This window comes from Choristoneura fumiferana, chromosome 3 (assembly GCF_025370935.1).
Source record: "Choristoneura fumiferana chromosome 3, NRCan_CFum_1, whole genome shotgun sequence".
NCBI classification, from domain to species: domain Eukaryota; kingdom Metazoa; phylum Arthropoda; class Insecta; order Lepidoptera; family Tortricidae; genus Choristoneura; species Choristoneura fumiferana.
In genome coordinates, this window is record NC_133474.1 from 82,028 (window position 1) to 96,787 (window position 14,760).

Here is a 14,760-nt window from a genome sequence, read left to right on the forward strand (position 1 = left end):
TTCAGGGTGTTGATGGGGCTTCCACTGTTCTGCAGTGCATCGGGGATGTTTGCTGCAGCAAGAGTGGACTGCTTTTACACAATCATGCGCAAGCGGTGCACATCCCTAGTGCGGAGGGTGGAGGGGAGCGCCAACGGCATCCTGAGGGCATTCGCAGATAGGTTTGATTGTCAGTATCTGAATCATTGTCATATGATTCATGTACTGACAAACAAGCCTACGTACTAGTTAAAGTGCTGAACTATTTTATTTTATTTTCTTTATTTGATTTTTCCTTATTTTTGTTTGTTTCACTAACACTACGGTAAGCATCGTACATTTAACTAACACCATGTACCTAACATATTTATAAGTAATACTAACAACTGATGGATCCTAGTTATCTGAATAAATAAATTTTATTATTATTATTATTATTATTATTATTATATTCACGTAAAATTAAAGTAAACAAATAAAATCATTTTTACATGGTTTCTATTGTTTGTGTTCATAAGCGTGACATTGGGGATATGATTGATTTGCTTCGGCAGTTCATTAGCGGGCGCCGGGCGCGTTATAAGCGGCGCGCGCGCCGGCAGCGGGCACCGTCTCCCCGCCATGTCTCCGCTCGCTCGCTCGCTGCTCGCGCTCGCCGCCGCCGCGCTGCTGCATAGTGCATGCGCCGCGCCAAAAAAAGTAGGCAATCAGTGCAATACTGAATCACAGGGTGAGTTATCCTTTATGATTTAAAACAATATATGTCCGCTATTGACGACCAGATGGCCTATTGGTTAGAGAACCTGACTACGAAGCGTGTCGGAGCAGATATTTGTATGAAAAATAAGTATGTTTATTCGCGAGTCTTGGGTGTTTAATATGTATTTAAGTATGTATCTATCTATATAATTTTATTTATCCGTTGCTTAGTACCCATAAATTGGTGTGAATTGTCTTGTGATATTTATTTATTTACTATAAACGTGCTCACTGCGTGTCTGGTTTTTATTTTTACACTTATTTTACGTGTTAACTGCTTGGAGTAGCTGACTATAGGGTACTAATTAAGGCAAACTAGAGGTATGATAACTAGGTATATAATATACCTGCGTGTGGTTGTATTAATACTAAAGTATGAGTACCAAAGCTCTAGCGCCACAAACTGCCCTGCGGTGACCGACTGCACTGATGCCATCACAACGGCATCGGACGATGGGATCGTCATATCTCTACGCCTTTATTATTATTATTAATAAGGCTCTTTGAATCTGAAAGTAGTGTAAACTTGTTTCAAAGTGTAAAAAAGAAGAATTGTGTCGTTATCACGATATTATGTGCAGGATCCTTGCTGGGCACACCGCATAACTTGCCAGCCGTGTATATTCGCCCAGGAGTCCAAGACGCTTCGGTGGACATACCAAATGTGAGTGTTGCTTTTCTTTCAAAATGTTTGTGTAAGTTTACCATACTGCATTTCTGCGTTGTTTTTTTATGTGTATAAATTCACCTGCTTTAATAAATAAAAATGCACTACGCACAGCGAAATGCTCGTACAGTCAAATAAAATTATAAACAGAAAAAACATAAAGCATAGTAATCAAATCAAAATATCGTAAGATTTCTTTTTTTTTGTTGATTTTCTGTTTTGCAAGTAGGCACAACAGTAGAAATTTAGTTTTTTTTTTAATATAAAGATTCAAACCAAAAGTGTATTTTCAAATTAATTAAAAGCTTTACCAGTTTAAAATCCAGTTTAGCTCTTAAAATCTTTATAAAAAATTATGTACATGTATTTTCAGTAAATATACACACTGAATACAATTTTTATATTGGGACTCACTGCAGCAAAAATAGTACACAATGATTCGTGTTATATATGCTAACGCAAAAGTTAGGAACAAATAATTTGTTCGATGTTTTTTCTTATCTAGACATCTTGAAGTAGAAGAAAAAATCAACAAAAATCGTAAAATAGAACTAGATTCACATTTATTGACAGATGTAGTAACACCCCGTTCCTAAAGTAAATCACAAAAGGAAATCGAACGTGTAGCTAGAAACACACTGACGAGGGAGGCGGAGCGGTGCGCCCGTGCGACGCGGCCCGAAGGCGGTACCCGTTGTAATATAAATAAGTGTGTGCAGTTGAAATAAATAAGCGTGGTGCGGTATTCTGTGTGGTCTCTTTCACGTTATCTCGAATATTACAACCGGTAACGTCTCCGCGCCGCGCCGCACCGCTCCGCCTCCGCCGTCAGTGTGTTTCTAGCTATACTGTCTCTCATTGACGACCGGATAGCCGAGTGGTAAGAGAACCTGACTACGAAGCTTGAGGTCCCGGGTTCGATTGCCGGCCGGGGCAGATAATTGTATGATTAATACGAATGTTTGTTGTCGGGTCTCGAATGTTAAATGTGTATTTTCGTATGTACTTATCTATATAAGTATGTTTTTCCGATGCCTAGTACAATATAGTACAAGCTTAGCTTAGTTTGGGACTAGGTCCATTGGTGTCAATAATGTACCACGACTTTAATATTTTTATTTAATAGGTACAAGTTTAAATAATAGATTCAATTAAATTAGGTATTCTAAAGATATCTCACGATAACGCTTTTTAGGGTTCCGTATGATGAATGTGTGCAACGCCTCGAACGGAATCCTGTTATTGTTTCTCATACTATTACCTCAGCCTTTTGTCTGTCCGTCTATTCGTGAGAACATCTTTTGAATTGTTATATTTATAATTCATACTTTTTACAGCTTGTAAGTGTTTTTGTATACATAAAATCAAATAATAACAACTGAAGGTCTATGGCGGAGGCCTATGTCCAACAGTGGACGTCCTACGGCTGAGATGATGATGATGATGAAAACCAATTAACAAACATAAAATAAACTTAAATGAATTTGCAGCCGTGTGCATGCAATATCCTCCGCGTCGGTTTAGAAGTAACGGCGTGCGACGACGTGGCACCGACGCTGTTTGTGCCAAAGCCTCCATTCAACTTGCCGATCACCGTCCACCGCAACGGTAACTACTACTTAAGTACCGCAGAAGTCCGCGTCACTTTGTGGTGTGTATTTATTGTATAACTCAGCTACACTTCTTTAACCGATGCTAGAATCAAAATAATTTTGTCCTGCGAGGTTTATAAAGAAAAGCACATATATAATAAAACATTGGTTTGAATTTTAAAACCTTTTATTTAGTTTCACCTGTCCCGTTGTCTCTCTGTCTGACTGTCTGTCTGTAGTCAAATCTTGCAAATTAAATTTGACCAACGTCCAGTGTAGTCGGATTGGCTTGAAATTTGGCATAAGTACTTATGTAAATTACGTGACAATACAATAATCTAGTAGTGACATCCTGGTAGTCCAGCCAGGATCGTCTCCGCAGGACGGAACTCTTCAACGGTTAATAGCATCGACTTGACATTTGGTATGCAAATGTTGTTTGGGTTACAATGCAAGTCCAGTCAACAAAAAGTACAGTCTAAAATAAAATAAACTAAAAGGTATTAAAAATGAATTTTTTATGGTAAGGTTATTTCGAGATTTTTTTTCAAGAAACGTTGAAATGGATAGCGAGTTAATAATATATTGCAGCTTAAATTAATAATAATTTGTCGCGAAGCAGTGGTCAGCGCCAGCAGCAGGTGAGATATATTCCAGGAATAATAGGATATAGTGATGCCAATTAATGATAGCTGGCAACCCTGGCCACGCTCAAACGTCAAAATCGACAGCTGTTTTAAATAAATTAATTAATTATAATATTAGTGTAATATGAAATAATAAATAAATTAGTGTAATATAGTGTATGTATGAAATTCATGACTTTTTAAATGATACACTATGAAATGTTAAATAATGTAAATGCCCCTAGTAGTTCATAAGAAAATTTTAATTGTTACACCACTTTTAAGAAATACGAAATAGTTGAATGATGACATTAATAATAATATTGAAAATAATAATTTGACATTGCACATTATTAAAATTAAATTTCATTTAAATTTCAATCTAATTAAGTTACGAAATTCACAATAAATTCTTATTACCTATATTAGCATTAGTATTTTAATGACATCACTCCTCTAATCCGTAGATATAATGAATTATTGGAGTAAAATAGTTTTAAGGATTATCATTTTTATACCCTAACAGGGTGTCGTGTACCTGCTATTTAATAATATGTCACCTAATGTAATGAACATGACTTATAAATGAATAAATAAATAAGTAATAAAAACATTAAAAAACCGTTTAATGTTTAACAATAAGTGTTCACGTAAAAAAGTATCATCGTACAACACCTGTACATCTCAAAGTAAAATCTCGGCGGCGGAGTAACGTCAGTGCAACGGACAATGTTCAAATATGCAACGGTAAAAAGGGAAGTATTGTCTTCTATAAACCTAAATAAATTACATTAGGGCGTTACTTATGAAATTAAATGCTTAAATTCAGTAGCTCCTGATTAGTGTACATATTGTTGAGAATCTGATAGTAATTTCTAACCTCGTACCTACTTCTGTTACGAACCAGTCAGCTGTTCACGCTAGCGATAAATACTGTCTTTATTATTTTTTGCACTATTTATCATACAACTAGGCTACTTCGTACTACCTGGTCTTGCTTGTCGCTCTCTTGTTCTCACAACTACTTCGTATTTACCACTTATTAACCACCTCACTTCACTGCTTTTTATGCTTGGTATATATTAGTTTCAGGTGCGGTGGAGTCACTGTGAGTTACCTGAGCTCAAAATGTCCAGCTCAGTGTTGACTCGCAAGGCCTCTGCACGTGAACTCGATATTAAACTGAACGCAACTCTTAAAGAACTCAAGCAGTCTAAGGCGACGTGTGAGCAGCTACTTCGGTAATTTGACGATGGCGAATACGAGGTGCAGTGGATAATGTCAAAGAACACCGAACTTCTAGATGTGATGTACACGGATGTTGAAGAACTACGCGACCGACTGCTGGAGACATTTTGCAAATTACAACAGTGCTGTGACGTTCACGAGCAAACACTTCAACGAGTAGACGAGCTCGAGTATGAGCTCACCGCCTCCCACAAATCTGTTCGCCAAATACAGGAGCAGATTGAACGCCAAGAAGCCGAGAACACCCAACGGCTGAATGACGAAATAATGCCAGCACCAAACGTCTCCTCAACATGACCCGCAATAGGTTCTTCTGGATCACCGGTTGTAATAGATTTGACTAATGACACTTCTTTTGAGTCTAGGTCAGTGCATTTTCAGTCATAATAAATTTTAAAATATCATAAGTTAAACAGGTTTATAAGAAGATCAAAAAGACTATATAAACAACATTTCAGTGTCCATAAAAATACAATTTTATATAAAAATCGTATAAGTATCTTAAACGAACTAAAACCATGTAATGAAAAATTACAACACAGTAGGTAGGTACGCTTATGTTACAGACACGTCCGGGCTACGGGAAGAAATAAACCGGTTAGAATGTTCCCTAAGGGACTTGACTAGCAAATACGAATTATGTCAAAATCAAATCAGCGAACACATTTTGGCCGCGAACGAGCTTGTTGATTTACTCGTATGTTCATTTAAAGAACAGCGCGTCAATTCTTTACTAAATTACCCACAAGTTACCCACCCGCAGCGTGGACTTCTGTGACATACCTACAGTTAATGATGGAAATATCTGTAAGAATGTTAATAAAACCCTAGTATTTTCTGATCGGATAGGAAACGGATTGGGCAAATTATTGTATGCCTAATGCCCCATTCAAACAAAATAATCGAAAAGATTATGCTCACTCAGGTGACTAAGCAGTCAACCATTGTATTAATGTTAAGTGACGGGTCCGACGTTAAGTATTCGGACATAAAAACTGGCTTCGATTCCCTATCAAAACTAGGTGTTAAAATAGTTATTTGTGTCACAAGGGAGCAAAATGGTGTATTTACGGCGAGGGCGTACATTGAATCCAGAATGTAGCGAAGGATTCTACAATAGAATCCTGAGCGTAGCGAGGGATTCTAAAGTAGAATCCTAAGCGTAATGAGGGATTCAAGTGTTAACGCCCAAGATAAAAATAATTTTGCTCCCGAGTGGCTCATACAACTTTTCACACCGAGCATTAAGACATTTGAAAAAAAAATCTGAATATTATTAAAAAAGAACAAGCATAGAAAATGGCGTGGCTTCACAATTATCAACTTCGAAAAATGGGATTTGCAATAAAACACTTAGAAAAGCCTTGAACAGAAAAGTTGCACTTTGCTCCCTCTCGTCAGGGAGGAAAAGTTACTTTTCTGAAGGAGAGGTGTGAAAACATTATTATAGGTGCGTTTCCCTATTCTGCTTCTCTAAATAAATCCAATTATCATTTATATCGTTTAAACAAATTATTGTTTAAGATGACGAGCCGTCATAGTGACGTTTTATTTTTTGACACTAATAATGTTATTAGTGACTACCGATTGACCCCCGACAAGCTTGCATGCTTGCTTGCTTAGCATGTTATCTTAATTCCGTTTTCGGAAATCACCCCCCCCCTCCCCGGCCCCGTTAGGACGACACCTTCAAGCGCGAATGTGAACACGGAACTCTTATAGTTTCGCCATTTCTGTCTGACTGTCTGTCCGTCCGCGGCTTTGCTCAGAGACTATCAATGCTAGAAAGCTGTAATTTTGCACGGATATATGAATAAACTATGCCAACAAAATAGTACAACTAAAAATTAAAAAAAAAATTTTTTAGGGTACCTGCCATAGACATAAAGTGGGGGTGTTTTTTTTTCTCATCCAACCCTATAGTGTGGGGTATCGTTGGATAGGTGTTTCAAAACCATTAGGGGTTGCAAAAACGATTTTTAGATTTAGTGATTTGTTTGCGAAGTATTCAACTTTAAAGTGCAAATTTTCATTAAAATCGAGCGCCCCCCCACTAAAATCTAAACCAGTGGGTGGTAAAATTTGAAAAAATTCAGGATGGTAGTAAGTATATCAAACTTTTAAGGAAAACTATAACGGCTAAGTTTGCTTGAGAATTATTAGTAGTTTATGAGTAAATAGCAGCCTAAGGTATAAAATATACCTAAACTTGGAAGATTCTGTACAAAATACGAAATCCTTAGAAATATCTTACTTAATTTTTCCGTAATGGCTACGGAACCCTATTTTGGGTGTGTCCCACACGCTCTTGGCCGGTTTTTTATTTAGCCATAGTCCTCAGATTTCCAATTTCCCCTGTCGGCACGAACTGGCAAGACTTAGCCTTGCCACTCGTTTCTAAATGCGTCCAGTTCGTCCCGCCACCCCCGTCACAGTCTGCTGCGCCGCTGTTGACTATTTCGGGGCACCCAATGGGTAGTAGTGGGTACCCTGTGCCCATCTTTCCGGGTTCATGCGTCAAACATGGCCAGCTAGGTCCCACTTCTGCTTGTCGTTTTCTCTTCCTACATCTGCTAAGCACGGTTTCGAGCGCAGTGTAGTTTTCTGGACCTGATCTGCCATTTTGATACCCAAAATGCTGCGCTCCACAGCTCTTTGGCAAACCTTCAACTTGGACTTCTGAATCTCGGTTAATTACCGAGATTGGGAGCTCTGAGCTCTTCAAAACTTATAAAGTTATACCTCACAAAAAACGGCTGTTTATGGCAGAAACACTTTTTACATGTCGATAAAAAAATTTAATCGATTGGGCGATGACATAAAAATAAATCCCTTAAATACATTTAAATATAGGCTCAAAGCATGGCTTGTGGAAAAAGCATTCTACTCTGTTGATGAATATTTTTCCTCTTTTGAGCAATGACCCTATTATGTGCGTTAGAGAGCGCTTAAATGTAATGTAATGATAGTTTGTAGTAAATATTTTGCATGCCAGAAGCTGGTGAAATATGTGATCACTATACTATGTTCCATCCTTTGTACCATATTTTAAGCGAAATAAAATTATTTGTATTTGTATTTGTATTTGGGATTAAATCTAAAAATTCAACTGCTGGATTAAGAGTTATGGCATGATTACTGATTTTTGATAGGAAGTACCTCCTAAAAAAATTTGATATTTAGGGAAGCAGTAGGGCAATGTAAGGTCCATTTTCAGAGAAAAAACCTAAGTGTTTACTTAACAACCACATGAAAAAATGTTTCTTTATTATTTGTTATTATTTTTTCTTTTTTATATGACAATAGTACTTATTAGTTTTTTAGGTGGCGATGAAAATCTATAAAAAAAACATCATTTCAAAATTTCAAGCAAATTCGCTTGAATACATCCTTCCTCATCATCAGCGTACACCAGTCCACTGCTGGATATAGGCTTCTTCCATGGCGCGCCACAATACTGTCTTAAGCCCCTCGCATCCCTCCGCCGCCAGCGACCCTATTAAGGTCGTCCGTCCACCGTGCCTCAGGACGCCCCACCCTACGTTTTCCCGCCCAAACTCAGCATTAAATATATTCTTCACTATAAGAGGTACCCACAAAAAAAAAACCGAGCTCATTTGAAGTAAGGGGCGAGTTACTATGGAATCCAGAATATGGACTTTGTTAACGCGCTAATTATATTCACGTAAAATTAAAGTAAACAAATAAAATCATTTTTACATGGTTTCTATTGTTTGTGCTCATAAGCGTGACATTGGGAACATGATTGATTTGCTTCGGCAGTTCATTAGCGGGCGCCGGGCGCGTTATAAGCGGCGCGCGCGCCGGCAGCGGGCACCCGTCTCCCCGCCATGTCTCCGCTCGCTCGCTCGCTGCTCGCGCTCGCCGCCGCCGCGCTGCTGCATAGTGCATGCGCAGCGCTAAAAAATGTAGGCGATGAGTGCAATACTCAAACAGAGGGTAAGTTATTCTTTACGATTTAAAACAATATAAGTCCACTTTTGACGTCCAGATGGCCTAGTGGTTAGAGAACCTGACTACGAAGCTTGAGGTCCCGGGTTCGATTCCCGTGTCGGGGCAGATATTTGTATGAAAAATACGAATGTTTGTTCTCGGGCCTTGGATGTTTAATATGTATTTAAGTACGAGTACGTATCTATCTATATAATTATCTTTATCCGTTGCTGAGTACCCATAACACAAGCTTATTTTGGGACTAGGTCAATTAATTGGTGTGACTTGTCCCGTGATATTTATTTATTTACATTATCGTGGTCACTGTGTGTCCGATTTTTATTTTTACACTTATTTTACGTGTTAAATGCTTGGAGTAGCTGACTCTAGGCTACTAATGAAGGCAAACTAGAGGTGAGAGGTTATAATGAAATAAAATATAATGATTATGGTGAAATTTAATATATCTGCGTGTGGTTGTATTAATACTAAAGTATGAGTACCAAAGCTCTAGCGCCACAAACTGCCCTGCGGTGACTGACTGCACTGATGCCATCACAACGGCATCGGACGATGGGATCGTCATATCTCTACGCCTTTATTATTATTATTAATAAGGCTCTTTGAATCTGAAAGTAGTGTAAACTTGTCTTAAAGTGTGAAAAAGAAGAACTGTTTCGTTATCACGATATTATCTGCAGGATGCTTGCTGGGCAAACCGCATGTCTTGCCAACCGTGCATATTCGCCCAGGAGTCGAAAACGCATCGGTGGACATACCAAATGTGAGTGTTGCCTAGTTCTTTCAAAATAATTGTGTAAGTTTACCATACTGCTTAAAATAAGGAAATTGTATGAAACTGCATTTCTGCGTTGTTTTGTGTATAAAGTCAACTGCTTTATTAAATAAAAATTCACTACGCACAGCAAAATGCTCGTACAGTCAAATAAAATTATAAACAGAAAAAACATAAAGCATCGTAATCAAATCAAATCATAGTAAGATTTCTTTTTTTTTGTTGTTTTTCTATTTTGCAACGAAAGAAATTAAGTAATATTTTTTTAAACATCAAAGATTGAAACCAAAAGTATATTTCCGAATTAATTAAAAGCTTTACCAGTTTAAAATCCAGTTTAATTCTTAAAATCTTTATAACCATTTTACATGTATTTCTCACTGAATACAATTCTTCCTATTAGGACTCACTGCAGCAAAAATAGTATACAATGTTTCGTGTTATATATGCTAACGCATTAGTAAGGAGCAAAGATTTTTTTCCATGTTATTTATTTTGTAGACATCTTGAAGTAGAAGAAAAAATCGGTCAAGTGCGAGTGCGAGCGACTCCGTACAATGTTTTAAAAACATATAGTTCAGTTTTAAATTATACAAGCTTTTTTGCTGGCGGTACTTTTTGGCCCTGGTAACCAACTAGGTAGTCGTCAAGACGAATCAAATGAGACCAAAATCGATGCGGTCGTGTCGTTTTATTACAGAGTTCCTATGGCCAACATCTAACTTCATCATCAGATCAGCTCTACGTCATAATAATATTGCATTGTTATCGGATTTTAACATGCATGCAAAATTTCAGCTCAATCGGTGGAAGATATCCACTAAAATAAAAATAAAGTTGTGTTAAATACTTGTGATGTATACATATCATTTAATAATATTGTAAATCTGTTTTAAAAATATATATATACCTCGTTGAGTTTCTTGCCGGATTCTTCTCAGCAGAGGTTTTTCCGAACCGGTGGTAGATTTTTTTTGACATTCATAAGTGCTTGTTATAGCCTAAATTGAATAAAGATATTTTGACTTTGACTTTGACTTGACTCCAAATTTAAGTTGAAATGTTAATTCCACCCGAACAAACATAACTAACATTACATTACTCGTACAAGTTAATAAAAACATATCACCAAAATGTAAGCACTAAGTTTAAGTATTTTGAATAAAGAACAATTTTAAATTCTCATCCTCTTTGGCTGTCACCCTTTCGGACGCTGAATAGCGCCTCTTGCCATGCGCCACGGCAGAAAAAAAAATGGCTGCCTGTCAGCGCGGTTCAAAGAGTATAAGTATCTATATAGAAAGCGCGGTTCATTCGCGGGAAATTCAGCGGACTTATGTTGTGTAATTAAATAATAAGAAGCTCGACTAGTGTGAATAAATTTGAAACTGTACTTATTATAAACCTTGTAAATAGTGTTAAATACTTAGTATGATTTTTTTTAGTGTTAAAAACAATAGGTAAACAGTGATTATGCGGTGTGGATTTGGCGAGCGCTTTATCAAAGTTGGCTTCATTGAGGTTTGTTGTTCATAAATAACTTTATTTTTTTTGTACAAAAACTAATAAACTACACATTCAGACAGTCACTACATGTTATTATCGAAGCTTTTATAAAACAGCATTAAAATCGCAAACTTAAATTAAAAGGTAAATATTCAAAAGAAATAGCTAGTCGTTGCGAGGCGACTCGGTCGCTTTAGCAACGGCTAATAACGCCTAGCAACCAAAAAACGCTGACAAAAAACACGTTTCTTTTATGACGACCCCCATTAATTTGTAACTTTATTTTATTTTTAGTATTTGTTGTTATAGCGGCTACAGTAATACATAATCTGTGAAAATTTCAAGTGTCTAACTTTTACAGCTTAAGAGATAGAGCCCTGTGACAAACGGACAGACAGACAGACAGACAGTCAGCGGAGTCTCAGTAATAGGGTCCCGTTGGCACCCTTAGGGTACGGAACCCTAAAAATCATAAAATAGAACTAGATTCACATTTATTGACAGATTTAGCAACACCCCGTTCCTAAAGTAAATCACAAAAGGAAATCGAACGTGTAGCTAGAAACACACTGACGAGCCAAGCGAAGCGCAAGGGCACTACCTACCTTTTCTCGAAGCGCTTCGTCGTATTGAACCTTCTTAACTTGGGTTCGGATTATACCAGATAAACCAATTTTTCAGGATATGATGTCAGTGGTTGACTTAGTAAAACTGTAAAGTTTCAATTGCATAGCTCTTATACTTTAGATTTTATTGATATCTAAAATACCCTGATTTCGTCACTGACACACTGATGATCATCAATATTCTTAAGGTTCTTCCTGAAGTCCTAGAAAGCTGAAATTTGGTACGTAAGCTAGTAATAGTATACAAACAACGAAAAAATCTTAAAACTTGAAACTTTTACCCCCCCCATCCAACCCCTTAAACTAGGGGGTGAAATTTTGTATAAAACTTCCGCAAATTTTGATGCTAGAGGTCTGAAAATTGATATAGGGGGTCCTTGTTATCCTTATTATAAATAATAAGATATGTATTTCAGATTTTTTTAGTAAATCATCCCCTACCCTTTTAATTAAGGAATGATTTGTTTCGGTTCATAAATATAGACTTCAGTAGTATTAAGGCACAACAGACCGCGATAGTTGAATATAATCGTCGAAGAGCCAAGTATCGCCCTGATCTATCGCTTATTGTAAAGAGTAAGCGAACAAAGAATAAAGGCAAAGATAGAGAATGGGCTATGAAAAAAGGCACCTCTGATGTACAAGATCTACATTTCCGCACGGAAAGAGTTTAAAAGATTGAATAGATTTTTAAGTTCGAGCCCATAATTATGACGAATTGCAAAAGGTTCGTGCGGCCGACTCGCCAGTTTAGTCCACGGTTTGCACGCCTACGAGATTAATAGCGGGAAAACACTGTTACGCGCTACAAACTACTCGCTACGAGCTACTGCTGCAACGCAACGCAACTTTCGTCGCAACTTTAGTGTAAAGTTGGGGCTTACAGATTTAGAGCTGGGCACGTAGGGTTAGAAACTTGGCTCTACAAGAGATCTGATTACTTTTTGACAGTGCGAGCTACATGGTCTCGTCTTGGCAACATTTAACATGAAATGTTTTTGTGGGATCACTTATTCTGTGCCGGTACCGCCTCCGCGCCGCGCCGCACCGTTCCGCCTCCGCCTCCGCGCCGCGCCGCACCGCTCCGCCTCCACCGTCAGTGTGTTTCTAGCTATACTGTCTGTCATTGACGACTGGATAGCCGAGTGGTTAGAGAACCTGACTACGAATCTTGAGGTCCACCCTTGAGGGTTAAATCCCCGGCCGGGGCAGATAATTGTATGATTAATACGAATGTGTGTTGTCGGGTCTCGAATATTTTCGTATGTACCTATTTATCTATATAAGTATGTTTTTCCGATGCTTAGTAGATACAATATACTTAGTACAAGCTTAGCTTAGTTTGGGACTAGGTCCATTGGTGTCAATAATGTACCACGATTTTAATTTTTTATTTAATAGGTACAAGTTTAAATAATAGCTTCAATTAAATTAGGTATTCTAAATATATCTCACGATAACGCTTTTTAGGGTTCCGTGTGATAAATGTGTGGAACGCCTCGAACGGAATCCTGTTATTGTTACTCATACTATTACCTCAGCCTTTTGTCTGTCCGTCTATTCGTGAGAACATCTTTTGAATTGTTATATTTAAAATTCATATTTATTACAGCTTGTAAGTGTTTTTAACCCCCGACGCAAAAAGAAGGGTGTTATGGGTGACCACTATGTGTGTCTGTATGTATGTGTGTCTGTCTATGGCACCTTAGCTCTTAAACGGGTGGACCGATTTGAATGCGGTGTTTTTTGTTTGAAAGCAGGTTTTTGCAGCGATGGATCTTAGACATGTTTTATAAAAATCGGTTCAGCCGTTTCAAGATTATCAGCTCTTTTTGTATACATTAAATCAAATAATAACAACTGAAGGTCTATGGGGGAGGCCTATGTCAAACAGTGGACGCCTTGCAGCTGAGATGATGATGATGATGATGATATAAATTTAAAAAACCCCCGACCCAAAAAAACGCAAGCAAAAATATAAAAAAACACCCGAAAAAAATGCCGCCAAAAAAGACAACTAAAAAGTAAAAAATAATTATGCACTACCTAGCTGTTGCCCGCGACTATGGGACTATGCTGATTTCCCGCAAAATTAGCCTAAGTTAATTTAGTATAAGTACCTAGTAATATTTTTTTATCTAAGCGTCGTCGGTGTCGGGGGACCGCTAAGGTTAATACTTGAAAAAATACAACATAAGTTTAACATAAAATAAACTTTTATTAAATTTGCAGCCGTGTGCATCAAATTTGCTCCGCGTCGGTTTGGTGGTAACGGCGTGCGACGACGTGGTCAAGGCCCCGACGCTGCAGCTGCCCAAGGCGCCGTTCGACTCACCTGTCACCGTCCAACGCAACGGTGACTTCTACTTTAGTACCGCAGAAGTCAATCTCACATTGTGGTGTGCATTCGTTATATAACTAGGCCACACTTCTTTAACCGATGCTAGAATCAAAATAATTTTGACCCTGCGAGGTTTATAAAAAAAGCACATATAATAAAACATTGGTTTGAATTTTACAAGCTTTTATTTAGTTTTACCTGTCCCGCCCGTTGTCTGTCTGTCTGGCTGTCTGTTTGTCTATAGTCAAATCTTGCAGTTAAATTCGACCAACTTCCAGTAGTCGGATTGACTTGAAATTTGGCGTAAGTACTTATGTAAATTACGTGACAATGACAATACAATAATCTAGTAGTGACATCCACCAAGTCCAGCCAGGATCGTCTCCGCAGGACGGAACTCTTCAAAGGTTAATAGCATTGACTTGAAATTTGGTATGCAAATGTAGTTTGGGTGACAATGCAAATACAGGCAAAAAAGCTTGTATTCAAAATGAAATTTTATGGTTAGGTTATTTCGAGTTTTTCAAGAAATCTTGAAATGGAAAGCGAGATAATAATAATTTGTCGCAAAGCAGTGGTCAGCGCCAGCTGCAGGTGAGATATATTCTACGAATAATAGGATATAGTGATGCCAATGAGGGGGGTGTAGGAAGGGGTGGAGGTGAT

At 37.8% G+C, this 14,760-nt stretch overlaps 2 protein-coding genes across 2 annotated transcripts; both read left to right on the forward strand.

Annotated features, from left to right (window-relative positions):
* The first annotated feature begins 587 nt into the window (after positions 1-587).
* LOC141426307 (uncharacterized) lies at positions 588-3,172 on the forward strand. The gene is made up of 3 exons (XM_074085155.1): positions 588-709; positions 1,320-1,402; positions 2,896-3,172. Exons 1-3 carry the CDS (start codon positions 601-603, stop codon positions 3,073-3,075), a joined length of 372 nt encoding a protein of 123 aa, XP_073941256.1. The 5' UTR covers positions 588-600; the 3' UTR covers positions 3,076-3,172.
* Positions 3,173-8,583: 5,411 nt separating this feature from the next.
* Positions 8,584-14,266, forward strand: LOC141426306 (uncharacterized). Its single transcript, XM_074085154.1, has 3 exons — positions 8,584-8,831; positions 9,527-9,609; positions 13,986-14,266. Exons 1-3 carry the CDS (start codon positions 8,723-8,725, stop codon positions 14,169-14,171), a joined length of 378 nt encoding a protein of 125 aa, XP_073941255.1. The 5' UTR covers positions 8,584-8,722; the 3' UTR covers positions 14,172-14,266.
* Positions 14,267-14,760: the final 494 nt, after the last annotated feature.